General features: G+C 36.2%; 3 protein-coding genes across 8 annotated transcripts in view; 1 reads left to right on the top strand and 2 right to left on the bottom strand.

Moving 5' to 3' along the window:
• Miga (mitoguardin) overlaps positions 1 to 6,650 on the top strand; it is a 60,235-nt gene extending 53,585 nt beyond the window's left edge. Inside the window, exons 5-10 of the mRNA XM_028176443.2 lie at positions 241 to 408; positions 1,313 to 1,422; positions 2,350 to 2,518; positions 3,277 to 3,381; positions 4,288 to 4,416; positions 5,098 to 6,650. Coding sequence (XP_028032244.2) covers positions 241 to 408; positions 1,313 to 1,422; positions 2,350 to 2,518; positions 3,277 to 3,381; positions 4,288 to 4,416; positions 5,098 to 5,412 — 996 coding nt within the window. The 3' untranslated portion in view covers positions 5,413 to 6,650. The remainder of the gene's footprint in view (positions 1 to 240; positions 409 to 1,312; positions 1,423 to 2,349; positions 2,519 to 3,276; positions 3,382 to 4,287; positions 4,417 to 5,097) is intronic.
• Positions 6,651 to 8,279: 1,629 nt separating this feature from the next.
• On the bottom strand, positions 8,280 to 12,401 carry LOC114248348 (uncharacterized). The gene is made up of 2 exons (XM_089727090.1): positions 11,108 to 12,401; positions 8,280 to 10,637 (listed from the first exon to the last, which is right to left on the bottom strand). The coding sequence occupies exon 2, from the start codon at positions 10,632 to 10,634 to the stop codon at positions 8,472 to 8,474; it is 2,163 nt and encodes a 720-aa protein (XP_089583216.1). The 5' UTR covers positions 10,635 to 10,637; positions 11,108 to 12,401; the 3' UTR covers positions 8,280 to 8,471.
• Positions 12,402 to 12,545: 144 nt separating this feature from the next.
• Positions 12,546 to 25,309, bottom strand: mxt (Eukaryotic translation initiation factor mextil). Of its 6 annotated transcripts, XM_028176450.2 has the most exons (14): positions 25,023 to 25,309; positions 24,740 to 24,864; positions 24,177 to 24,330; positions 23,861 to 24,014; positions 23,563 to 23,764; positions 22,967 to 23,038; positions 22,580 to 22,640; positions 21,914 to 22,055; positions 20,752 to 20,886; positions 19,601 to 19,790; positions 17,720 to 17,791; positions 15,781 to 15,902; positions 15,082 to 15,110; positions 12,546 to 14,504 (listed from the first exon to the last, which is right to left on the bottom strand). In XM_028176450.2, the coding sequence occupies exons 1-14, from the start codon at positions 25,028 to 25,030 to the stop codon at positions 14,471 to 14,473; spliced, it is 1,500 nt and encodes a 499-aa protein (XP_028032251.2). In that variant the 5' UTR covers positions 25,031 to 25,309; the 3' UTR covers positions 12,546 to 14,470. The 6 variants fall into 6 exon arrangements, with proteins under 6 accessions (XP_028032251.2, XP_028032249.2, XP_089583217.1 ...); XM_028176448.2 differs by lacking the exon at positions 15,082 to 15,110; XM_089727091.1 differs by lacking the exon at positions 17,720 to 17,791.
• Between the last annotated feature and the right edge of the window lie 806 nt (positions 25,310 to 26,115).

The raw sequence follows: 26,115 nt of genomic DNA, 5'->3' as shown, positions 1-26,115 counted from the left end.
GCAATAAGTAAAAAAAACAAGATCGATGACTAAGGAAACAAAAAATATGCAAGCAAGAATTAATATAAGTAAAAGAAGAACTAAACCACACTTATAAATGTTGCAAATAAAAATAAATAGCATCTCAATTGTATTGCATATCATTACGTTGCAATAGCGGCTGCTTCAATCCTGAAGTTAACGCAATGTTTATGATTGAAAACGCGACGTGTGTTTGTATATACGATATCGTGTTGACAGGAGCGGTGCGAGCTGCTGTTCTTGGACCAGCGCTCGGTGCTGTTCCGGTCGGAGAGCGGCGGCTCGGTGCGCGCCCGCACGCGCCTGCTCTCCTCGCACACGGCCTCCTCGCACACGCGCCGCGACCACCACTCCAGCGCGGAGTCCTTCGCCTCCGCTGAGGATCAGGTAACCTTGGCCACAACTTTTTTTTTTTACCTCCTATGCTGATAGCCTTGAGAGGCTATATCAGCGTAGCCTTAACTAGTAGGTGAGCTCACGGGGCTCAAACCTGATGACGTCTATCTATGGGCTAATTTACTCGTCGAGCCCTTCGTTGCAAGCGACGGGTTCGACGAGGACGATGACCGGTGCTTGAGGTACCTAAAAGCACCGTTAGTGGATCGGGAGGATTCGAAATGACGTGTTTGAGCGACGTCGACTTCTTTCCATTCTGTCCGCAGGATCGGGAATGTAGTTACCGGCGGCCACGATGAGAGGGTTCTCGTGTCGTGCCGCTTTATCGAAGTGATGGCAACAACAATAACAATAACAACAATAACAATTTTTCAAATCGGATCATTAGTTCCTGAGATTAGCGCGTTCAAAAAAACAAACTCTTCAGCTTTATAATATTAGTATAGATGACGTTTTTCTAATCTGTCAAGACATTCTCGCAAACTACAGTTAATCGAAAATTTTTAAATATTCAATGGTAGGCAGCGGCTTGGCTTCGTCCCTGACATTGCTGACGTCCATGAGCGACGGTAACCAATTAATATCAGGTGGGCCGTATGCTCATCTGCCTGCTAGGGAAATAAATAAAAAATACCTAACGCTATAACACATTTCATCTTGTGCTTCGTTCACGAAGGGCTTGCCGTCTGTGCGATGTCGAATTCCCTTGAAAATAACGGACCTTAGTTTGGAAAAAGGAGAAAATCACATACACTTTCATTTCTTATTAATACCAAATAATAATATATTAGTTCATGAAACTTAGTTTATTTTGATTTGTTTATATAAAAAAAAACATGCCTAACTGCTTCAGTGACGTGTTCGTGAGATTATAGTTTTGACCAATGTTTTTCAGGTGGCTGACCTCCGAGACTTTGATGATCTATCGGAAGCGTTGCCTGAATTAGAAAATTTAGAACTGTATCAGGCCGCCGTTAAACAATTAGAAAATGGAATACCCTACAGGTAACTCATCGTTGGTAGCAACGTGCGTGTGTTGCCCTATTTAAAAATAAAAATCATCTTATGTCTCCAAGCTCATATAAAAAGGCTCGGTAAAATTATCCTGATTTAAAACAAGATTTAAAATTAAAGGCAAGAAAAATCGTCATCGTAAAATTTTGAATGTGGTCACGTTAGGACAGGCACAGACGAAATTCATAAAAGTTAAATTCACTGTGTTGTAAATTTTGCATCTTTGGTTAAAATGAACATAAAACCAACTATTTATAGTACGGGTACCTATATTAAAAGTGTAAAGTTGTAATTCAGCAGTGGAACGTTTTTAAGCTATTGCATAGCACGTTACGCTGGTGTAGTGTTTGTGAATAAGCGCGCGGCGTGACGTCGTACTGCATACGCATCGTGAAAAGTCTGCCCATCTCTCTCTCGCGCGGTCTAGCTTATGAGTGTGAAGGGGATAGTTAGTTTTGCTTTTGTTAATGTTTATAAATATAACGTGGTTTTATTTTCTTATTGTTTTAATATTATATTATTACTAGCAGTACCCGTTCACTTCGCTGGGCATTTAAAATTAACATTATTATTTCGTACCCCCACAAAGATTCTCATCATTAAAGCCCCCGCAGCTGGTTTAGGGAGTCCAACACTCATATAAATATTAGCCTATCCATTAAGTACATGTATTTTCTACATGGATACCAAGTTTCAAGTCAATCGGGTGCATGGTTCAGTAGTTATAACGGAACATCCGTAAAAACCACTGTAGATTTATATATTAGTATAGAAGTATAGATTGTCTAATTATAATTGCATAAGTTGATATAGAATGCTACGCAATAGCTTTACCGCGGCAGTCCCCGAGTGCCACGCGTGTTTTTTTGACTGAGAGATAATGGTCGTGGGTAGTGAGTGTTGTTGTGGTGACGTCAGGACGCTCCGCACGGAGGTGGTGCAGTGCGGCTCGGACGCGGAGTTCCTGTGCAAGCTGCAGTGTCTGCGCCGCGCCTTCCAGCACGCCCTCCGCGCGCCCGACCTGCGCGCCTGGTTCCAGGACGCCGGCCGCCAGGTGCTCACCGACCTGCTGCTCTACGCGGACAAGGTCCTCGACTGACATATTTTTTTATTGCTAAGATGGGTGGACGAGCTCACAGCCCGCCTGATGTTAAGTATTACTGAAACCCATAGACCTCTACAACGTAAATGCGCCACCCACCCTGAGATATAAGTTCTAAAGTTCTCAGTATAGTTATAACGGCTGTCCCACCCTTCAAACCGAAACTCATTAATGCTTCACGGCAGTAATAGGCGGGGTGGTGGTATCTACCCGCGCGGACTCACAAGAGGTTCTACCACCAGTCATTACGCAAATTATAATTTTGCGGGTTTGATTTTTATTACACGATGTTGTGCCTACACCGTGGAAGTCAATCGTGAACATTGGCCAAGTACGTATTTCATTAGAAAAATTACTACCCGCCTGCGGGATTGGAACACCATTGCATCGCTAGATACGAATGCACTGGACGTCGTATCCTTTAGGCCACGACCACTTACCACTGACCTACTGTACAACCTATTTTACTTTAGCAACTAGATCTCTCCGCACCGGCTGTCTTTGTCTCGGACACCACGCCCTACACAGAGGCTCTTATATACCGAACGGGATATATTGCGCAGAGTCAAATTTTCTCCAAACTAGCCTATTGCCCAATTGAAATTGACGCCTTAATAATTTCCATACATAAGTATACTGTCAACTTAATATATCAAAAGTAATTGATTGATCATGCTGCAAGCAATTCAACGCATTGACTGAAAGCAGCAGTAATAAATAAAACTTATTACAAAATATTTCAGGAACCGAAGGAGTTTTTAGTGGCGTACGAAGAAATGGTGTCGTGGGCAACTGACGACGCCAATTGGCCTATTATCGAAAATGAATTGACAAGCAAAGGGGTAAAGGTACGTACCTTAATATAAACGCTTACATATCGTTTAATCCTTTAATAATGACTAAGAGATTTCGGTTATCGAAATTCGACTATAATTAATTGAAATTATAAGTTTGTACATTATTATGATTCTATTGTCAAAGACTATTATTACAGATTTCGTTAAGACTACAATTTAGACCAATATTAATAAAGACAAACCATATTTAATCTAATCTCAATTTGACCAATGACTTTACGCAATAAGAAAAGTTTGACAATAAACAAATAGTATGCATGCGTGTGTTTATCAAATACATGGTAGTGTGTGTAATGTTTTCTTTATTGATTTAATGTATCTTTCATGCATAATTTAAAAAAACTATTAGCATTGTGCACTTCTTCTCTATATTCTCTATAAGTGTGGAAAATTTCATACTCCTCCGTCCGCGCAATTGTCGTAAAAAGGGATACAAAGTTTTTGCTTCACGTATCAACATATAGATAAACATTAGTAATGAGTTATTGGAACTTTTTAAACTCGTACAAGAATAATAAAAAAAAAACATCCCCATCGAGAATATATAACGATATATTCTCAACTATACTATCCCGTAGTTTGGGAGTGGTCAATATCGGCCCCCAGCACGCCACGCAGCAGTACAGATTAGAATCATGTACTACATTACATTTATATGACGTCATTGTACAAATAGTCATATACTCTGTCTTGGGTGAATTGAAATTGAATATCTTTCAGAATAGACTTTCATTTTGCGTTTGATTTATAAAAATACCAGTAGGTAGGAGCGACACTAAACCATTATTTCTTAATGCTGCATTCGCGTTGTGTTGTCCATTAGTTTCGCTAACGAATACGATTTTGGGGTAGGTATTAAAAGTATTAAAAATAAGTATTATGATTGATTTCTCACAGGCACTGACGTTCTACGACATAGTACTGGACTACATACTGTTGGACGCCTTCGAAGACCTGGCCTCCCCCCCGTCGTCCGTGTTGGCGGTCGTCAGGAACCGTTGGCTTTCGGACGGATTTAAAGAAAGCGTAAGTAACAGAACGTACGAACAACAGTGTTAAACAAAAAGTACGAACGCATATAGTTTCACTATTTATACAAACTAGGAACATAATTTATGAGATGCCAGAGGGATATAGGTTCGTTTGCCCTTGTAGAGTAATAAAATTATTCACCAAGTGATCGAAATTGGACCATATTCCCGGATATTTAAACATTTCGATTTCGAAACATTATGAATTACATTTTCTTTTTTGTTTGGTTATTAATATTTTTCTTGTAACTATGAACGAAAACGTATTATGAAATTCTACACTTATAAAAAAAATCGCTGGGGCCAAACAAGAAAAAATGGTACATAAATGTCTGAATTATGCCTATTTTTTCCTATAATTAGATACTCAGTTGAGATGTGTCGAACTTACTCTTAGGAAGGGTCACGTTAAGGGCCTACTCTGTACGAAAGTGTCCATCAAAAGAAAGTATTGTAATTTAATAATTAGCATCAAAAGTAATACTAAAATTTCAACTCAGCACACTTCACTCTATTTACAAATGCTACATTCTTAACGTATCGCTTGCTACATTAGCAATATCTTTGTGAATTTTGAATTGTAATGTCCATCAGCTGCAGTTTTCCCCCGCACGAGCTAGTTCTCCTTAGGTTGTATAACCACGGCAGCGATGGCTGAGTTCAGCACTTGTTCCAGGCGCTGACGACCGCGGTGTGGTCAGTTATAAAAGCAAAGAGACGCTACCTCCATTACCCGGACGGTTTCATGGCGCATTTTTATTCGATATCCGAACATCTGCTGCCAGTGCTCGTGTGGGGCTTCCTCGGGCCGCAGGAGAGACTAAGGGACGTTTGCGAGACGTTCCAAGCAGAGATCGTGGGCTTCATCACGGATCTGTTTAGTTTCCAAAAGTGCCGGTACACCACCGTCGAAGACCTGGCCACTGATATAATGCAACACGCGAGGCTCAGGAGTGCCAACATCACGGACAAACTATCGGAGCGTATTTAAAGTTCGCGCTGAATTCACTGTAGCCGTCTTGACCCATAGACATCGAAGAGAAGAGAAGAGGGAAGAAAAGAAGAAGAAGGAGAGTCCCACCCATCACTATCTCAAGCCTGCCACACAACATCCTGCACTGCATCACTCCTGCCTCATTAGGCAGGGAGATTCAGCCCGGAAGGAGGGGTTTCGCCGAGGCGCGCTCCGTGCCGCAAGGGGGTACAACGACCCCTTCTCTCTCAATATAGCCCTGAGATTCGGGTTTCTTAGTCAAGTGTTAGACGTCTTGTTACTGGATTAGCTTAGTATTTTATCGAAAATGACGTCACTACCTGATGGAAAAAATTTCTAACAAACCCGATCTTAATGGGTTTATTTAAGATTTAGCCAAACTAGTGAGTACTACCAGCTCTATCACATTCTGAATTGTATTATAACCTCTGCATAGTGCCTGAATGTGAAGCTCAAATTTAATATGAAATGTTTAAAATAGGTTAGGTGAAGCTAGTAACCCTTCTATGGAACTAGACGATGTAACGCGCAATGCTTTTAATTCAAGTGTGCATTTTAACCATAACAATTGAAGACATGAGTGGATGAAGGGGCATATGATACAATTTGTTAATTCTGAGAAAACGGGTAACAAACTTTTGTTACTTGTACTTTTTCTTCGTACATAATTCCTTCATGACATGCAATTTCTAAAAATAGCCGCTAAACCCAGAGTTTTAAGGTCGAATATGGTTTATAGGCACATAACACCTTCATTCAATGTAAAAACTCAAAAATCTTAAACATGGTACTTAACCCCCTTCATCCACTCATGTCTTCAATTAGGTACTCCCATCGCATTTAGCGTAATTTTGGCGTTTACTCCTATTATCGTGTTCAATTTGTTTAATGGAATAACTCTTATGCTAGTAATTACATTCCTAATGCGTATCGAATATTATGAATGTCAATCAACTAGTTAGTATTTTTTGTAAGATATTGTATTGTTAAATATTTGACGTAAGTTTCCAATCAATTTTATGTTGTGATAAGTTGACCAATGCTGTTACTCGATTTAATGTATAACTAATCGTAATTGTTCATGGTTTTGCCTTCCCACACGAAAATATTAAGCCATATTTTTAAGAGCCATCAATTTAAATAAATAACCTTGTATGTAATATAAAATGTAGTACAGTTGGTGTGTAACAAATAATATTTTGTACACAGCGCACAAAGGAACACATTTTTTTTAATTTTTTTTCATACCTATACTGATAGCCTTGAGAGGCGGGTGTGTGGGTGAGCTCACGGGGCTCAAACCGGGAGTGTTGCTAACACTGGCCCTAGTAAAAACCAGTGCTTCGCAGAATCTAACACCGGATCGGAAACAATTGAAGGCTGGGTGAATGACCTCGTGTGATCGCGGGAGGCTGCATGCAGCTGTCTTCGCTTACATTGCGGGTTCACTAATTATGATTACATTTCGATTTTTTCACTTACACATTACTAGGCTCGCCTTATAGTCCCACATAGATATGAAATAATGACAAGAGCCCTTATTGTTTCATAAGGAAATCCTTTGCCTTCCCACATGTGAGAGGGGCGGCTTGCACGGTATTTTATATGCAAAGATACTAAAACCTCCGTAGCCGAACAGCCGGCGTTCGCACTTCCGATGAGACAGAACTTAACCGAGGCAACCGGAGAATTACAGGAGCCTATAGACATTATAATGCGTATACCGCAACTGAGGAGACTCGAATTGATTTCCTTTTTGATTAGTTTCACGGTTACTTTTTTAATATATTTATTGAAAGTATTTGTGATACCGGGGCAGCCGCAATATACGCAAAAATTCTAGCTTGGAGTCTTCATTCATTATCATTATCATCATTCAGCCCACAGTCGTCCACTGCTGAACATAGACCTCTCCCAATCAACACCAGTCTAAACTACCCGGAACGTTTTAATTTTTTTTTATAAAACTACATATTTGCAAGTGACGAATGCATACTACCGTGAAACCTGGCAACTTTGCCACTTTTTGGCGGATAAAAAAGTTTGGAAAGGTTTTTCTCAAAAAATCTCTATGAGAATATAAAAAAGCAATCAATCAGCTTGATAGTGCATTTTATGCATAGTTGAAATGTAACCAAATATCTATTGTTTTCTTAAATATAATTGATATTTAAGTCCAAAAACAAAAATGGCAAAGTTAACCATCACTTTTGGTAAGATTGCCATACCCAAATTTTAAATGAAATAAATGGAATTACTGTAAAATGCCACTGTTGTCATTGCCACAGGCTTGGTCACAGTAAAATTATACTAAAATTTTATCATATTCTCGGCTAGTAATGGAAATATCTACAATGTGGCAAATTTAGCCGCCCTTTTTAGATTTTTTCAAACAAAATAGAAATGAGAGTCAGGGTTGTCACAAGATTAAAAAATATTAAGGTTTTAAAAAAACTTTAATAAATATAGGGTACCTACATAGTATAATCAGTTATTTTAACCATATATTCAAACAAGTATAAAATAATGCTTAGGAGCATAAAATCTTTCAGTCTATCAGTAAATTATCTTATTAAAATATATAGGTTATAAAATACGCTTTAATAAAGATAGGATAAATTAAATAATACTTTTGGTAATCAGTTGTAACTTATCCAATCTTATGATAGTGTTTAGGAACTTAAAATCTTTAAACTTATCAATAAATAAAAAAACCCTTAACGAGGATATGAGATCGACATAAATCACAATAACATAAAGGAAAGTATCAATTTTTTTTTGTAAGGTAAACTTGATAATTTTGTAAAACCAAAGACTAAAATGATAAGAGCCCAAGAAATTTAAAAAAAATATTTAGTGTTCAAGATAAAGCAAAGACTTTGTTAATCAGTTGTAACAAGAAACATAATCAAGCATAAGACAAAATTTGGGGTTAAATTTTTTTAAGTTATCATTAAATATGAAAATACTTAATGTACCTAATTATAAAATCATTCACCATTCATCAATCATTTAGGAATCATCCTAAATGACATACCGATGGGCACATAACCATATTATTGAACATTATACTTTGAAAAGTCGATACAGTCAAATCTTAAAGTACCTCTTCGACCCTCGTGAGGGATTCCTAGGATAATTTCGATGTCACTTTTTACTGTATAACTAATGTCATCGATATGTGGCCAATAAAATTCTTCCTTTCTGTTCCTCATAAATTTAACATACATACCAGAATCATCAATAATATCCAATACTTTTCCAACATAGTATTTGTTGGTTTTTGGCCCACAAAATTTAACTAAAACGTAACTATCAATCCGAAGAGTTTCACATTTTTTCACTGTATTTTGTACATTTTGTTCTTCAAAATCTTCACATGACTCTGATTCCGATGGTATAAAACATTCATCTTCAGAAGTATCTCTTAAGGAATAACTGTCACTATTTTCGCTATTGTCGTCACTATTGTCTCTCTTTATCTTCTTTTTTGCATTACATGACTCCGGTTTTTTAAGTATCAACCTTTTATTATCTGCAGACGTTGATGGCATTTGGTTTTCGTAATCTATGTACTCTAAAAATTCTTCTTCAGGTTGAATTACGGGCTTCTCCTTACTTTCAGATTTGAATATGTTGTAGCTTTTATCTACCTTTTTAAGATTCTGAGGAAGCATCTTTGTCAAATCTGCATAGGCGCAATTATATGGACTAAATCTGACTTCTGAAAGAATAGTAACCTTTGGTCGGGTTTTTGAATTAGGCTCATCGATCACTGGCTCTGCATCAAGATTCGTTTCTAGATCAAGAAAAGTTTGTTGAGCTTCGTTAATGTTACTTCGATTTGTTTCTCTAGATAACTTAGATTTCTTTTTCGTCATGAATAACTGAACTTCTTGAGAGGAAATAGACTTACCTGGAGTAATATTTAATTTTTTGTTTCTTAATTTTTGTAGAGGGTTCGCTGTACGATTGGCTTTCAAATAATCTAAGAGCGCGGTATCGATTGTATAATTGTTTTGCTCTTCATAATCGGGTATCTTTCGTAATATTGTTTGGGGATTAAAAGGCACTATGCCTGTTGCCTTAAATCCAGCGCAGATATTTGCTTTACTATTTATTTCTATAGCCTCTAATAGAGATTTTAACAACATGGGGAAGTGGGCTTTGTTAATTTGAGGTTCTGCTGGATTATGTATTTTATATTGGGTCAAAATATCGCGCCATTTTCTTTTTAAGGGACCAAAAAATGCCACATCCAGTGGCTGGGATATATGAGTTGAGTTTGGTGGTAAAAAAGTAAATCTTATGTTCCGTTCTTCACATTTACTGACTATATCAATATTAAGGTGGCTTGAAAGATTGTCGCCTATAATCAACTTTGGACCATCCAGTTTGTCTGCCCATGGTATGATAACTGAATTAAACCAGTCTTGGAAAACTGTCGAGTCGAACCAACCAGATTTACTCCTGTTATATCGCGCTTTGCCAGGCCCATTTTCGCACCACGTTGTCCATAAATGCTCAGCCTTATAAACGGTATATGTAGGTAACAGAGTACCATCCGCCGTCGCAGCAAACATTATAGAAATATTTCCTTTGGAAGTATTCATTATACGTTCCGGATATTTTACTTTACGTTTAAAAATACATTTCGTTGAACCAGGATTATCCGAGAGATTAGTCTCATCATAATTTAAAATGTTTTTAGACGGTATTTTATCAAGAGAATTACGTAAATTTTCAAAATAATTTTCAAAGTCATCAGTATTGGTAGAAGCGCGAACTCTTTTAATGTTTTGCACGGCTCTTTCTGTTAGCATTTCTTTATGGCGGTTCAAAAAATTTTTAACCCACCACTTTCCAGGAAGGTTGTGTTTAAACAAATGCCCCTTATTATTTTTGTTCAAGTATGTGCGGACGATGAGCCTAAGTTCCAATCTCGATACAGGTGACCCAAAATCTGCTGCCGCGGTGAGTACTTTTATTATGTCTAGTTCTTCGGCAGCAGTAAGTCGTTGCTGAGCTCCTGGCTTTTTTGGGTGTTTCTTTTTCACTTTATTGTCTATTGTTCTTCTGGGAATTAGAAATTGCTTTGATGCCTCTAAAGATGAAATAATTTTGCGGCTTACCAGATCCACTGCGGTGTCTAACATTTGAGCCGAATAATTTTTATAGGATCTACTCCCCAGCACACGTCTTGAACGGCTACCGCCCATGTTCTAAAATGATATAATGAAAATAATTGAATATTTTATACTTATATTAGCTGACTCCCATGATTTTGCCGTGATAGCGTTCATGGTTACTACTCTAAGCTCGTAGCTCTTAATGTGATACTATTTTATAGATCAGAATAATATATAGGATATAGTTATCTACGTTTGAGCAAAATCCGTTAAGTAGTCTTTACTTGAAAGAGTAACAAATACTTATCCATCCATATAAATAATAGAAGTATGATAATTTGGATTTGAAATTAAGTAACAATAAAAGTTTTTTTTTTTTTAATATTTTTGTGACAGCCCTAGCCTCATAGAAAACATGGCAAAGTTTACATCACCAAAACTTTGTATCTGGTTAGCAAATTTGCCAACAGTGATTTTAAGACTAAATTAATTTATAGAACGTAAATTACCATAACTTTGATAAAAAAACACTATTAAGAATGTTATTTTAAAATTTAACTTACCTACAAAACATAATACTCACTTATTTACACTGAAGTTCTGGAGCACGTAGTTACCACGAACTTAGCAGTTGAAAAATGTAACGGCCAAAAATGTCAATTTTTTCAAATCTGGGTTGTCAAAAAAAATAAGATGTTGCCAACAAAATATTCAAAATTATTTCAAAGTTATTGCAAACGTTAAGAAACATAAAGTTTTGACGTTATAAATTATTTTGTCTTATAAGTCGGGTCATGGCAAATTTAACAACCTTTGGCAAAGTCGCCAGGTTTCACGGTACTTAAAGTTCCGTTGGAGTATTCAATTTTGTTGCTATTTCATTATCTTTGTAAGCCTATGTTAACTTCTGCTTAACTTCTTCCCACCAAGTGGAATCGTCATAAGCTCTTGTCATAATCGTCACAGCTTCACGTCAACCTTCTAAGAATTATAGGTCAGGGATTGGCATGGTAAAGTAGAATATAGTGGGCCTCAGGTGCTCCTCGTCCGAGCCACGTCCGAGAACGAGTCAACATTGCAACCAGACGGGCGACTCTGGCCAATACTATGCTTACTTTAACTTGCGCCTTGTCGTGGGTTCCCTATTCTATCTAGATAGCGAGCTATATATAGCGATTTTTGCATGAGTAGGCAGTTATGTTTATCCTGTAGTATCTTACCTTCGGTAACCGCTCAACAATCTGATCTGCTGATTCTACGTTAGTAATGGAATAGTGACGATATACTCTTACGGTTAGAAGGTTCTAAAACAGCAGTAATAGTAGGGACTTGGGCGTATACTTGAATCAATTCAACATCCGGACAGACGAATATGTAGGATTGTCTGGATATAAACATCCACTGTATTAGTAGTGAGAGTGCCACTTTAATCATGTGAATTTGTTAACAAAAATAATTCTAAGTAATAATCATAAAAAGCTGCAAAACACTATCTTACCACGAAATTGTAATGGTCTTATCAAACAGTACTGGTTATACAATTAGGATGTACACGCTTTTTAGCCTTTCGAAGTTATTCGATTTTCAGGCAGAAAACTAAACAATTCGTCGAATAAAAAGTCAATATTAGTGCAAATGAGTCTCGTCAATTTAGAACGCCATTTTGATATTGGTGTTCAGCAAATATATGAAAAAATATATTTTTGTTGGAAATCACATGCTGACATTGAAATTTTTTTGTTAATTCCTCTTTTTTCCCCCATTTTTTTGTTTGTGCAGCGATTACTAACTTGTAGTCTGGTAGAATGTATTGTCATTTATTTAATTAACTTAATGCCTATTAATATTACTGACTTTGATATTAGTTGTAAAGCTACAATGATTATTTCTGTAATTTCGATATTTATTTGAATAAATATTTATAAACCATTGGCTTTATAATTTCAATTATTTACTAGTTTCCTAGTTTTGTAGAGCTGTAGAATAAATAAAACTCCTATCTATTAGAAAATTTAGTATTTCATCAGTGGCCACAATAATTTTCTTACATAAAAAACGTGTAAACATAAAATCATCATAAATTTAACAAATAATACTTCCCAGGTAACAAGCACCAACTAATTGTGAAATTTGAAAAATATATTATACTATGTGCATATAGTGCAAATAGACCAACCATAAATCCTGTTAGATCCACATCATAATTCAATTACAACTAATCAGACCTCTACAAAATTTACAAACTAAAAAATTTAGTATGTGCATTATGAAAAAAACTAATGTAATACAAATTTCAGTATCAGTCATTTAAAAACTTACGATTTGAGTATAAAGGATTGATGGCTGGTGTTAATAACAAAAATAATTTTTTGAACAGAAAAATCAAATATATTTTAACATCACAAAATATTTTTTTCTTTAGCTTTTAAAATTTTGACATCTATACACAAAAGAGAATAATTTATTTCAAATGATGCCTGTCAATTGCCACCTATGTTAATTAAATATTTTAGGAAACAACAAATTATTTGGTTTAGTTTATAGATAAGTTAAATTTAAGCGCTAAGTTGCTTTATTATTTGACAAATAGCATCAAAATAATAAATTTTCAATTATATTAAAAATTGACAGGCTCACTCGATGCGTTTTAGCAGCTGCTTCGTCATAATGAGAATTAACATTTACTCGTCAGGACTAGACACAGAGATTTAAGTGAGTATACAAACACACGAAAGAAATGCATGCATTCTTCTTAAATTAAATGGAATCACTATGACTTCCGTTACTAACAATAGTCAATAATATATACAACAAAAATATATTCGAATAATATTGAATTATAATGGACGTATAGTTTTTCCAGATTATTTCCATCGATGTCTGGTTTCTTTGTTACTGTCGCTAAACTAAATATAAGTAAAACCATAGACAAAAAGAGATCAACTAGGTATTGAAAGACAGCGGAATTCGTGCAATCATCTTCCTAGCGAAAGTGACAATATTTTCGTATTCGATAATCAGGATATCATCTTACCACCGTTTAAACGGTCAAATCCATATCTATCATAAAATAAATATTTATCCACGAAAACGAGGTTTACTTAAGATAGGCGCGCGAGTTGAATGCAGAGCCGGATGCGGTTGTGCTTTATTTAAATCAGTTGATCGTTACTCAATTACTAAAAATAATATTTTTATTATTAATAAATAATAATAAAATATATTATATTTTTTGATTTAACGCAATTAGTGCGAGTGTGCGTCAGATTCGAGGTGCGGAGGGCGGTGGACGCTTGGGCCTCACACAGTAACTGCGTGCAATCCGTGCGCTTATTCTAAGAAACCACCGCAATAAAAAAATTTGGTGCATTTAATACTTTTCGAATGAGTTTTATAAATAATTCAAAAAAAGCTCCATTAAGGTGTATAAAGAACAGATAACTACTGAGACGTGAAGCGAACTGGGGAATCATCATCACCAATGTACACCCCACTTTAATTACCAAAAATAAACTGACCGGCAGTGTAGCATAGCGATTTTAAATGTGTAACCATAATGCAGATTCGACATAAGAAAAGTTCTCAAAACTTTTATTCGAAATAAAAAATAAGCCTTGTGCTGCTGTGTCTAATGGCTATGATGCTAATAAAGAATAAAACGTGAAAACCCGAATCATATTTTAGTATATGATTCTGAAAATTTTCATTTTATTTTTTTAAGTTTCATAAATAAAAAATATATTTCAGTGTCTAGTGCGGGAATCGGATAGCGCTATTTTCTTTTGGTAATCAAACAGTCGGGGTGATTGTATTGTAATGGTGATTCGATCGAAGCCGGCGTCTTGCGGCGTGCGGTTATTCCGGCTCCGGCGAGTCGGGCGCGTCCACTGTGGCCACGGACGTGCCCCCCGCCGCGCGGACCTTCTTCAAGTAGGACGCGCTGTCGAACTCCAGGCAGCTCTGTTGATACGTAACTAATTTATCGCCTCGAACTGAAGCCAACACACCACATACAAACCCTTTCCATTTCCCGAAAGCGCTAATGTTTAATGTTTAAGCATAATCGACGCTTGAAAGGCAACGTGACTAAGCGACAATGCGTGAACTTTACGGTAGACTAAAGTTGAAATACCCGAAAAATATTCTATTTTAACGAATCTAGCTGTAGGATTGAAATGATTTTAATAGACCTAGAAATATATATTTTTTGCGCATCGAATATGGTTATTGCCTATCATTTATATATAAAGCAATTATATAAGGCGCTTAGTCACGTTTGCCTTTCAAGCGTCGATATAGTTTAGAGAATAATCAGCGATAGTAGATATTAGTAGTATTAATAGTAGTTAATGGGATGAGCGGAAGAATAGGCCACAAATTTTTCATAGTTTATATTCATAATAACAGAATTGACAAGCTGTATATATAAACCACACATTTAATTTCAGCAACTACAAAACAAAACACAGATTAAATATTAATCACATAAAATTTACAATTTAAAAGCGAAATTGAAACGATGGAATTGATTTTCTACCTGTGACGAACCTCTCTGGAATACCCATTCTGTACGAGCAGCGTGAACATACACATTCAATGTTAGTATAGCATTATATACCTTAGATTTAACACAAATATTAGATAATTTTAATAAATTATATCTCAGTCTTATAAACTCATTTAAAAATTTAACCACACCCTCACAAACTGAATTTTTTAATATACTTTATCATATTCAATAATAACCCAAAAGACCAGGAAGATCCTAATAATTTACATTAAAATACTATTTTTAATGAATATAACTTCACAAAAGCATTTTGTTTGCACATACATGCAAGTAAAAAAATCAGACAATTCGAGATTCCATTTTCGTAACATGCAACACAACGTCAGATCATAATCATTGCTGATTGAATACAATACAAGTAAAATAATACATAATATTATTTGAGAATTTTGTCAAGTAGAATAAGGTACACAACGCTGATAATTTTTATTATTGATGCGGGTACCTGTACTTATTTTTTTTTTAATTTTCACGAATAGTACTGAATTCAGTCAGCGATACAATGAAATGACACGTAATTTCCTGTCGACGTCGTTTCGGGACAAGCGGAGTGGGTTGCGTGAGGTTGGTTGGACAGGGCGGTCAGTAGAAGTTCCTGCAGAGGAGCGCGGCGAGGTAGTTGGGTCTGTGCGGGTGGTGCGGGGCGGGGGGCGGGGCGTACGTTACCTTGCGCGCGAGCTCGGGCGGGAAGCCGGCCAGCCCCGCGGGCGGCAGCTTGCTGAGCGGCGAGTCCGCGTACTGGACCAGCGTCTCGTACGTGTACGTCTGCCGCCCGCCGCCGCCTACACCTAAATATATCCAAATCTCCAATGTTCATTAGCCCTTTGACTGCCATGTAGGTCACCTGTGCCCTACGCAGCGCACAGAAGTAACCATGTCCATGATATAACCGAAATCGACATAATAACTTCAGTGTGCTTAGTGCGAGTTTTTTAACGTTCTCGATAGCATAAAAGTTAGCTCATATTTGTATGGAGTGGGATCGCTTGCGTACGTCTGCCGTTAAGGGCGCTGTTCCAACTGCATACAAAATTGGCTTAACTTTTACGCTATCGAGAACGTTAAGAAACTCGCACTAAGCACACTAGTGACTTACATGACATTCAAAGGGTTAAGTATGCATTTCGATACATCAGAACCAAACAAGTTACAAGAGTTCGTTGTCATTAACCTGTTACTACTGAACATGGGTTTACTGGCTGCCCACAGACGTTCGGAACGAAAATTGGAACCGCGTCACATACAGCCAACTCTTACAACCCAATGTATAGTTGTTAGTCGATATTGTTTGAAACATTCATTAATATGACGTATCCAAAAAATACGTTATCTGACTTGGTTCTGTTGTACCGATTTAATGAAACATAATTTTATAGGAAAACAACCTCAAAAGTATGTATAGCGGTCTTTGAATATAAAAAAGACAACAAATTTCCAACACACAAACATCTTTGCTCAAAAACGATCTAGCATTCTCATATTATTGAACAATAAAGCATATTCGAATGTTAGTTGCGAATAAATATATATGAAACATTAAATAATTGCTTACTAAGTTCAAATTATTATTATATTTATTAGTGTAGTCTGTTTTCTGGTTAACTATTCATGTTATTAAGAAACTAGAAAATGAATGTTTATGTTCTAGTTAAATTATGGGCATATCGAAATGAATCGTAGTTATAAGAAAGCGATAGTAATGAATATGAAAATATTTTTACATTACAAATACATACATTCGTTAATTTCAAATTTGTATACATGTACATATAAAATATTGAATATAAAATTAAACATCAATGCAAGTAAATTTTGAGAATTTTGCTGTTTCTGTTCTGTTACAGTTATTATGTTTGTGACAAAAAAAATTGTTTTTGCTGCTAGTTGTTATTTGGTATTTTAATTTTTTTTTCTATTTAAAAGCACTCAATGAGTCCACAGAATAGAGATCTAAGTGCGGTAGGATAAATGAGTCGACTATTATCAAAGCCGGCAATCTGACTTTTGGACAATGATTGGTAAATCAGAAAAACGAATTATTGACTTTGTATTCCATTGGCAGTCACAAAACTCTTCGGAACGACATCTTAGATAAATAACAGGTTAACTATTAACCTTTATTTAATGCAGGTTTTGAACCGTATTCTTTGAAGGAGACGATTATATTAAAATCAATCTGTATTGACATATCAATAATTTTTTTTGTCCAAATGCACAGATTGCCACCTTTGATAATAGACGACTCAAATATATAAAAAAATAATTCATGACTTTTTTTAGTGGCTGTAATTTTTTCTATAATACCTGTTGTATTGAAATTAAAGTAACTAGACTGCCAATTACTATTTCCAAAACATTTTTTTTTTTCCTTTTTTATCGCTTTGCATAGATCGAATAGGAATAAGTCATCGAACTCGAAAGTGCTTCATTGATATTAATTGTGTTAAAGCGAATCAAAGTCAGAGTTCAATTGCAATGAACTGTAATACTATTAAAATCGGATCGCACGATCGCTCCGTGGCCCGTGCTCACATTCCTTCTGGGCAGATAGGGTAGGGTGTGTGTGCGAGTGTGGCGTGTCGGTGGGACAGTGGGGCGAGGTTACCTTGGTTCTTGTCAGTGCTGGTGGCGCGTGAGAAGCGCGGTCGGCGCGGCGTGAGGTCTCCGTCGGCGGCGGCTGCACACAACCGTCCGTACACTCGCGCCGACACCGCGACCACTACCCGCCCCTCACCCGACTATTCAGAAGCAGACCTCCGCCAAACAAACCCCAACCCTATTCAGTTCTTCTATTGACCGCGACGCGATCTATTTTATCGATCACACAAGTCACTCGTTTGTAGTATAAAAAGTTGCAACGCTCCATAGATTAAATCAAATCATATTTTTTTTATTCAACATAAATGAAAGTACACAACTTGTTGAACGTTAAAAAGAACTACAGCCAATTCACAAAAACTAGCCTCCATCCTGAGAAGAACTGGCAAGAAACTCAGCGGGCATGTCTTTTTTTTTAAATATTAGATTTTTTTAAATATTCATTTTTACAAGATGATTACAACGTGTTACAATTATTACAATATTGAATATAATATTAATCGATGTGGATCGCAGGATTTATAAAGCTCGCTTCGGTCGCTTCTGAATAGAATGATATTTTAGCAGTGACACATGATTTAGTTACGAAAATGTTTTGTTACGAATGCTGGTCGCAAAAAAATTTTGAAAACACTGCCGCGCTCGGTTCGATGTGGTGGTGGTGGTCACAGTGACGTAATACACGTTCAGTGTAAGTAAATAAAATACATACATACATGATATAATACGGTCAGTCGTACAAATAAATTTAATAAATGAACACGTGATTCTAATTCGATAGCATCGTTACTGATTCTAACATGAGCTAAATTAATACTTTGAAAGATATGCATGCCTGTCAGTCCTCACTCCGGTACTACAAACTGTAATGAAACTCTACCAGTTCTAAGTTATCAACGAGATTACATGATTGATCTTGAATATAACACAATTCTGTCGAGTGAATAGTGTATAATATTGACTATGGAAGAAACGAGGTCACCGGTTACAACCACCACCAACATATTCAGATTAAACAGATGTGACTGGTGATTCGCCTCTACCATTTTGTATATTTGTCATGTGTCCATTACAGACACGACGGAGCCGCATTTATCGAATAGTTAGAGCCACACAGGTAGAGTTACATTCCTTAATTATTGAAAAAATCATGCTGTAAAATAATCTTCGTCTCGCTCGCTACCCAGCCATGCCAAATTCAACTTCAAGCACGCATCACTAACTTTATTTAATTCCTTATTTGCATTTACTGTGCGCTTACTGCACTGCAATAATTATATTCACCTAATTCTCACAATATAAAAATTATATTTAAATCTCTGAACGGAAGTCCTTAAATTAACACACCAAACGAAACACGTGCAGGCACAAATACTCAAAGGACTCCACAAAACGAGTCAGATCAATAATCTACTCAAGTTTAATCACTGATCAATGTCTGCATAAGATCCTTATTACCTACTTACTCACCGACATTGCGAGAATATTTTACAAGGTCCAATACTGACCAGTCATTACGTCAGCAAACAATTGACTTCTACCGTGTTTCTTTTTTTTTAATTCTATTACATAGAGCGTATAGATAACGCAACGTGAACACTGCCACCCACTTTGAGATGTGAGGTTAAAATAAATTGTATTATCACAGCAAACACATCACTGCTATAAGACTGAAGCAGGCCGAGCGTTGGTACCTACTCGAAGTAGGCTCCCAAAACGCTCTACCAGTAACAATCGTCTCCGTCACTAGATCACTCTAGTAAGTCCATCGATATTGTACAAGTTTGCTTTCTCTTAAATCATAGTAGTTTATCATTGTGAGCTCATTTATTTTCGGTGACTATGTCGGTCGGTAGGATAAAGCTGTTAGTTAGCGTCAGATTGGCACCTGCGTCGGCGGGGAGGGCGGCGGGCGCGGGGACGAACACGTCGTCGTCGTGCAGCGCGGCGTCGTCGTCCCGCAGTAGCAGCGCGGCGCCGGGCCGCTGCGAGAGAGTGAAGAAGTCCCCGGAGCCGGCGCCGAGGGCCTCCAGTGCTCCCGCGCTCTCAAAGTACTCGTCCAGTACGAGTTTCGCCGTCTAAATCAACAATTTGTACTGTACATTCCTAACCTCTAACATGCAATTTTACTGGTGGTAGGACCTCTTGTGAGTCCGTGCGGGTAGGTACCACCACCCCGTCTATATGTGCCGTGAAGAAGTAATGCATTTCGGTTTAAAGGGTAGGGCAGCCGTTATGACTATACTGAGACCTTAGAACTTATATCTCAAGGTGGGTGGCGCATTTACGTCGTAGATGTCTATGGACTCCAGTAACCACTTAACACCAGGTGGGCTGTAAGCTCGTCCACCCATCTAAGCAACAAAAAAAAAATGTAAGCCGCCTGCAGATCCATCTTTTTATATTGTTTTTTCATGAGATCATATTGGCAGAAAGAGGGAGGTTAATTGATTGATAATTGTTTACCAACATCGGCACACTCGATATTGTGTTGGATGGGAAACGGAGCGTAGAGAGCGCAACATCAAGCATGGTACCATTTTGAAACACACTGGTTAAATTTCTAGTTATATTGCAATAAGACTCAAATCAAATGCAAAATGATGGTACCAAACCATGCAGACTCCCAATAAGCTTATAATACAAGATATATTTTCTGAAATACTTAATTATGTACACAACTATGCCTGCCCTTAACATGGTCTATATACATTTTATTGATATATGTGAAGGTCAGTTAAAATTTACTCCACCGAATTTGAGAACTAACACTGATACATGAAGCATTATAGTTTTGATCCCAGACCCAATGTTCTTTTGTAAAAACTACCATACAGTGCTCATTCATTATTATTCATGAACAAAAAATAGATGTGTGACTGTATTACTATTCAAAAGTTTTCAACACAAATAAATGATTTAAAATTTTATCATATTCAGATTGCTTTATCTTATCTTCCTGTTCTCTCAAAACTAACGACTTTCTCTTGATAACCTTTAAATTTAATAGATAAGAAATTACCGTGAAGTAAAGCTTACCTTCACAAGATCCAGGTTATTACCAGTGATCTTAATGGAATGTTGTCCGAAAGTCACAGTGTACTTATATTCACCAAGTGCAGCATCATTCGTAGAGAAACTGTGAAGCAGAGCTCTCGAGTTGTGAGGAGATTTCTGGAATTTGAAATGATTATTAATTATGCATTTTCGAATTTCCCACTTTATTATTTTAAACCTAATAAAAATAGCAAGTGAAACATTTACAATACTTCTTCAGTTAATAGCAGATTTTATTACAGTCGGTAGATAATATTTTAAATAATATACAGTGGATGTGCAACAGTGTAGTATCACTGATTTTATATATCGATCTACAATAAAAGTCAGAAACCGAAGTTAGCAGTAATTTAGTAAATCCACTGAGAAATAAGTATATTCATTAAAGAAATAGAACATACATAGCGCCACTGTCATCATGATACAAAGGCAAATATGCGAAATGTTCGACAAAAAAAAATTTGCAAATTTAGCTTATTCAAATTTCGATAAATAAAAAAACAAATGTTGCATTTGAGTTCTGACATGATTATAGTTTTTTTTTGTTTTTACTGGTATTTTTGTCATTTGATGCAATTAAAAATCAATTTCGCTGTATTCGCTTTCTAATGCATATTGACGAAATGTGGACTTGGCTAATTTTTATACTTAGCCTTATGATATCGAGGGGAGTTGAAGGGCTATTTGGTTTAAGGGACATTTCGCTTAATACGTGACACTTATCTGTATAATTAAAAGTGCATTTTATTTGGTATTAGCAACAACAGTTCGATGTTTTTAACTGAACTTCAATTAATTTTACTCCATTCAAATAGCTGAAGGTATATTTTTTTTCATTTTTTTTCCAAAATTTATCCTTTTAATGGCGCTCCTGTAAAGTTGCAAAAATGTCGCTTTCAACCCTCAATATTATGGTTTGTCTTATTATGCTGGATGATAGGAGACTGCTGTCGAAAACGAAGATAGACGATGGTACTAATGACACCTTTGATGATGGGAGGAAAATCGTCTGTCTTTGTTTTCGGAAGCAGTCTCCTAACACCCACCAGTATAGAAATGTCGATATTACTGACTGATTCGACTTCAGGAGTGTTTTCGTTATACTGACGTTATATAGACGAATTAAAGTATGTATAGTAAGTACCTCTCGGTTGCGCGGCGGTTCGTCAGAGGCGGCAGAGTCCAGCGAGGCGCGGGAGGGGGAGCGGGGCGCCTCTAGTGACCCCTCCAGTCGCACCGGGGACGCGTTGCGACGGATCGTGTCGCCAATCAAATGTTTAGCGTGACTGCGAAACACGCACTAGTGTTTTGAAGTATTCCCAAAAATATTTTACACATTCTTGTTTATTTCATTTTTCTAGAAGTGATTTATTTTACTAAAGCTTTTGTTATGTAATGTAAATAATAAACAAAGAACTATCTAGGCCTATGTTGAAAAATTATCACATAGGTTGGGGAGGCTTTGCCCAGTGCAAATGTAGATTCACTTTTCACATTACAAACGATGAATCATTTTTTAAAGACTACATCAGTGTGAATTTGGTATAGATTATCGATAAGTCGCGCGGAAAAATCGCGTGCTTATAATTAATTACACAAGACTAAACAATGTTACCATTCAGTAATAACAAATGCTGTGTACACATATACAATTCTTCTGCATGACCTGACTGGTCATGCAGAAGGGCATGCATTTATTTTTTTATAGCAAAAATCTGATGTGAAACATCCCAAACTTTATTTTGCACTTTTTAAAAGTAGCATGATACTTATTGTCTGATAGTTTATAAAACTTAGTATAGTTACTTACTTGACATTTTCCTCATTCGGTCCAGTGATCTGTACTAGTCGCTCCTTGGCACCCGGACTCACTGAAATATGGAGTGACCCTCATAATATCATTAATGCTAACCTTTTCTAGTAAAGCACAAGCTTGATGCGGTTGTTAGGCAATGATATATTAATATGCTTGTTTTCAATCATACCAATAAAAACCGATGAGTTTTATTAGTTTGGATTATAAAATAGATTATTTAGTTTGTATATTTTTGGTAATTGTTAAAGAATGAATCATGTATATTTTTGGTAACAGTAAACGAAACTTGTGATGGAAAATTTCGATAGAGGATATGAAGGAAGAAGGAGGTCGCAACACCATGCGCAAGCGCATCACAGTCCCTGCACCGTGCATTCATACCTCGCTGAAACGATATGATCGTGTCACTTAGCTCCTCGATCATGTGCACCCTCCTGCCCTTGATACCCATCACTGGAACACCACAATACAACTTAAGATACGCTGCAGGCCCTATCAGATTTGCTAACCTTAACATTTAAAAAATTCCAACATAACAATTCATTTTGAGTCTACATAACAAACATAGATAAAAATATTTAAACATCACTTTAGTCAACACATATTTTACAACACCTTTATCAAACATGCAAAGGTTTAACTGAAAACTCAATCATAATTAAACATTACACTCTTAACATGCAAACTTCAGTCTAATCTGATTTTAAAGCATATTATTCTAATATAACAGGAAAAATTGCTTTTTGTTCATTGATATGTTAATCTCTTTAGCACTACTGAAATGGTTCTGAATAAATTGACCATTCTTAAAAACCTATGGACTAAAATATTCAATGTTATAACATCAGCTTATAATAAATAAAGACACTAATTACCACATGCATGTCTAATAGTAAAATTACCTTCATAAAATTGTGTGTTCTAAAGAAAGCCATCTTAGAACACATTAATTTTATGTTTAATTGTTAACAACATACCTTTTCCAGAGTCAGCATTCCTGATGACAACCTCATCTTTGGAGTAATTCTTGCCCGGGATTTTGGTGGGCTTGGGGAATTTTCCTGAGGGTTTGATGACCTCCCCAGGGCCGAGCATAGCAGGGGGCTCGGCCGGCGCAGCCAGCGTAGGCGACACAGACCCACCTGATCCTGTTCCCTCCATTGTTGGTACCAGTAAAGGCTGGAAATATGACAAGACCAATATTGTTATTTACCATCTGTTATCTAATCTAATACTATCAGATTGTGTACAACACTACAGACAATATATTATTACCTCAGCATGAGTACCACGGTGCCTATAATATTGACTCATATAGTCGGAACCTTGCCACAACTTAGCTCTCAGCTCAATCAATTCAAGAAGGTGCAATCTAGTCTTCTTATCAAGGCGTTCATCTTGTGATCCATTACGGAACACAACAAAGTATCTGTTTCAACGAAAAAATGTTTGTTAACTGGTTATTAACCAAATTTAAAAAATTTCAATTCATATTTTTTTAATTGTTGTTATTTATTTTAATATTAGATTATATATTTTATATGAAGTTTAATGGTTGTTTTAAGCAATCCAGTATCAAAATGGATCATACCTATCAAGAAAATCTTTATAGAGGACCTCGAGTTGAGCTCCATATAGTTTAAGATTCGAATACATTGTGGCAACATTGCTTTGGAGAGCACGGTCATAATTTCCTTGCATCATTTGGTATGCCACAGCTTCTGCTAGTACTATCAGGTCATCAACTAAAAAGGAAAATACATTACATGTATTGGTGTAATAGTAAGCCAAACAGCAATAATACAAAATGAAAATTAGTTCCATTTTCTGAAGAAAAGGGTTAACATAGTTGTAACTTCTGTTTTTTTAATCCAGATAAATAATTATGATTTTTTTGTAAAAACTATACCATTATAATTATGCATTGGGATTAAGCACACAAATTATGATTGAAGATCTTTTACCAACCAAGAAAGGCCAAAAACCTTATGTACTAATCCAATATGTAAACAATGATCCTTGCTACATAATTATGTTGTATCTGTTTTTTATCTACAATACAATTTATCTACTCTTGGAAGTTTAATTATTGTTTACTTTACCCTTATAGTAGCTGTACGTAAATTACGGTTTTGACATAGTTTACATTCTTACCGGAGTTTATTTTGACGTCCAATGTAGAATTACGGTTATGAGCAGAACTGGTCGTCGATTTCAGAGGTCTAGGAACTTCCAGTTTTTTAACCGTACGGGTCATTTTCGTTAGAGTCGACATGGTGCTAGAAAAGCATCAAAAAATATAAACAAATATATTAAAGTGAAACAGCTTCCATCGCGCTTGCGACGTACAATGATAGTCACATTTTTCACATTTAAAGAGATGAGTAACCTTGTCATAATTAAACACAACAGAAAACAGAAATAACGGAAAACTCACTCATCCATGGCGACCGCCGCCAATTGGTACTTATACCTCTATTAAATCAAATAGTGCTAAAAGTGAAAGTGATGACAATGATCCTAGGATATTTAATCGGAACAATTCCAATACGTGTTCATTACCCGTAAATGTGATTTTTACGTAAAAAAAATAGTTTATCTTTTTAATTTTGACTATTTGAAATGTAGTGTATTTTTTTTATGGTAAGCATCAAGACAAAACAAATGAAAACTGTAGAATGTTATGAAATAAGAAATAAACAAGAAACCTCACCTGGCTACGCCATTAATTCGCAATAAAAATAAAATTTTAGTGCAGTGGACAATCGCAGTAGTGTTGTAAAAATCGACTCTATCATATAGTGCTATCAAGATTGAATGATAGCAATAGAATAGATGGCTCCAACATCACCTCATTCATTCGGTTATGTTTGTTGTCGTTTCTCGTAAATGTTTCTAGTTTGTTTTTGTATTCTACGATTTTATGATAATAATTATATTTTCTTTCATTACTTTTACCAGAAAGCATTTGAATAGCAGTATGCTGGGATTATACTGATCGTAAAATCCAGTCGACAAATAATATGTATTATAATAAAGAGTTGTAAAAGAAAAACGTGAAGAGTTTTGGCGCTCAAGAGCACTTGCGAGATTTTTACACTTATAAGGCTTGATTATGAGTATAACTTATTAGGATTAGGAGGAATAACTGAAATAAATAAGTTGAGCCTAGATATAAACCAACGGTAAGGTGTTATTAAATACTAATGTGTATAATATTATAAACAGGGTGTATTAAAGCTCTACCCAAAAAGACAGGTAGTGTGTTAATGGTTCCTGACCCGAAGCATTTAAAACAATTTTACTCGAAATTTTCTATTTAACTTATTTTTGGTATGCATACAATTTGACAAAACTAAGAACTTTGAAGACTCTGCGGCCTGTAGGGAGTGAAAAGGGCGGTTGCCAGTTACTTTCACGTTATAGATGTATTTCGGGTCTACTAGGTTTTAACTTACTAAATCGACAATTACTCCTGTTTCGTTTAGTGAATGACTCTTATTTTCCATTATTAATCCAATAGTCTTCTA

This window comes from Bombyx mandarina, chromosome 04 (genome assembly GCF_030267445.1).
Source record: "Bombyx mandarina strain Sakado chromosome 04, ASM3026744v2".
In the NCBI taxonomy this organism is placed as follows: domain Eukaryota; kingdom Metazoa; phylum Arthropoda; class Insecta; order Lepidoptera; family Bombycidae; genus Bombyx; species Bombyx mandarina.
Note: the sequence above shows the minus strand (reverse complement) of the source record. Positions and strands in the feature narration are given on the sequence as shown.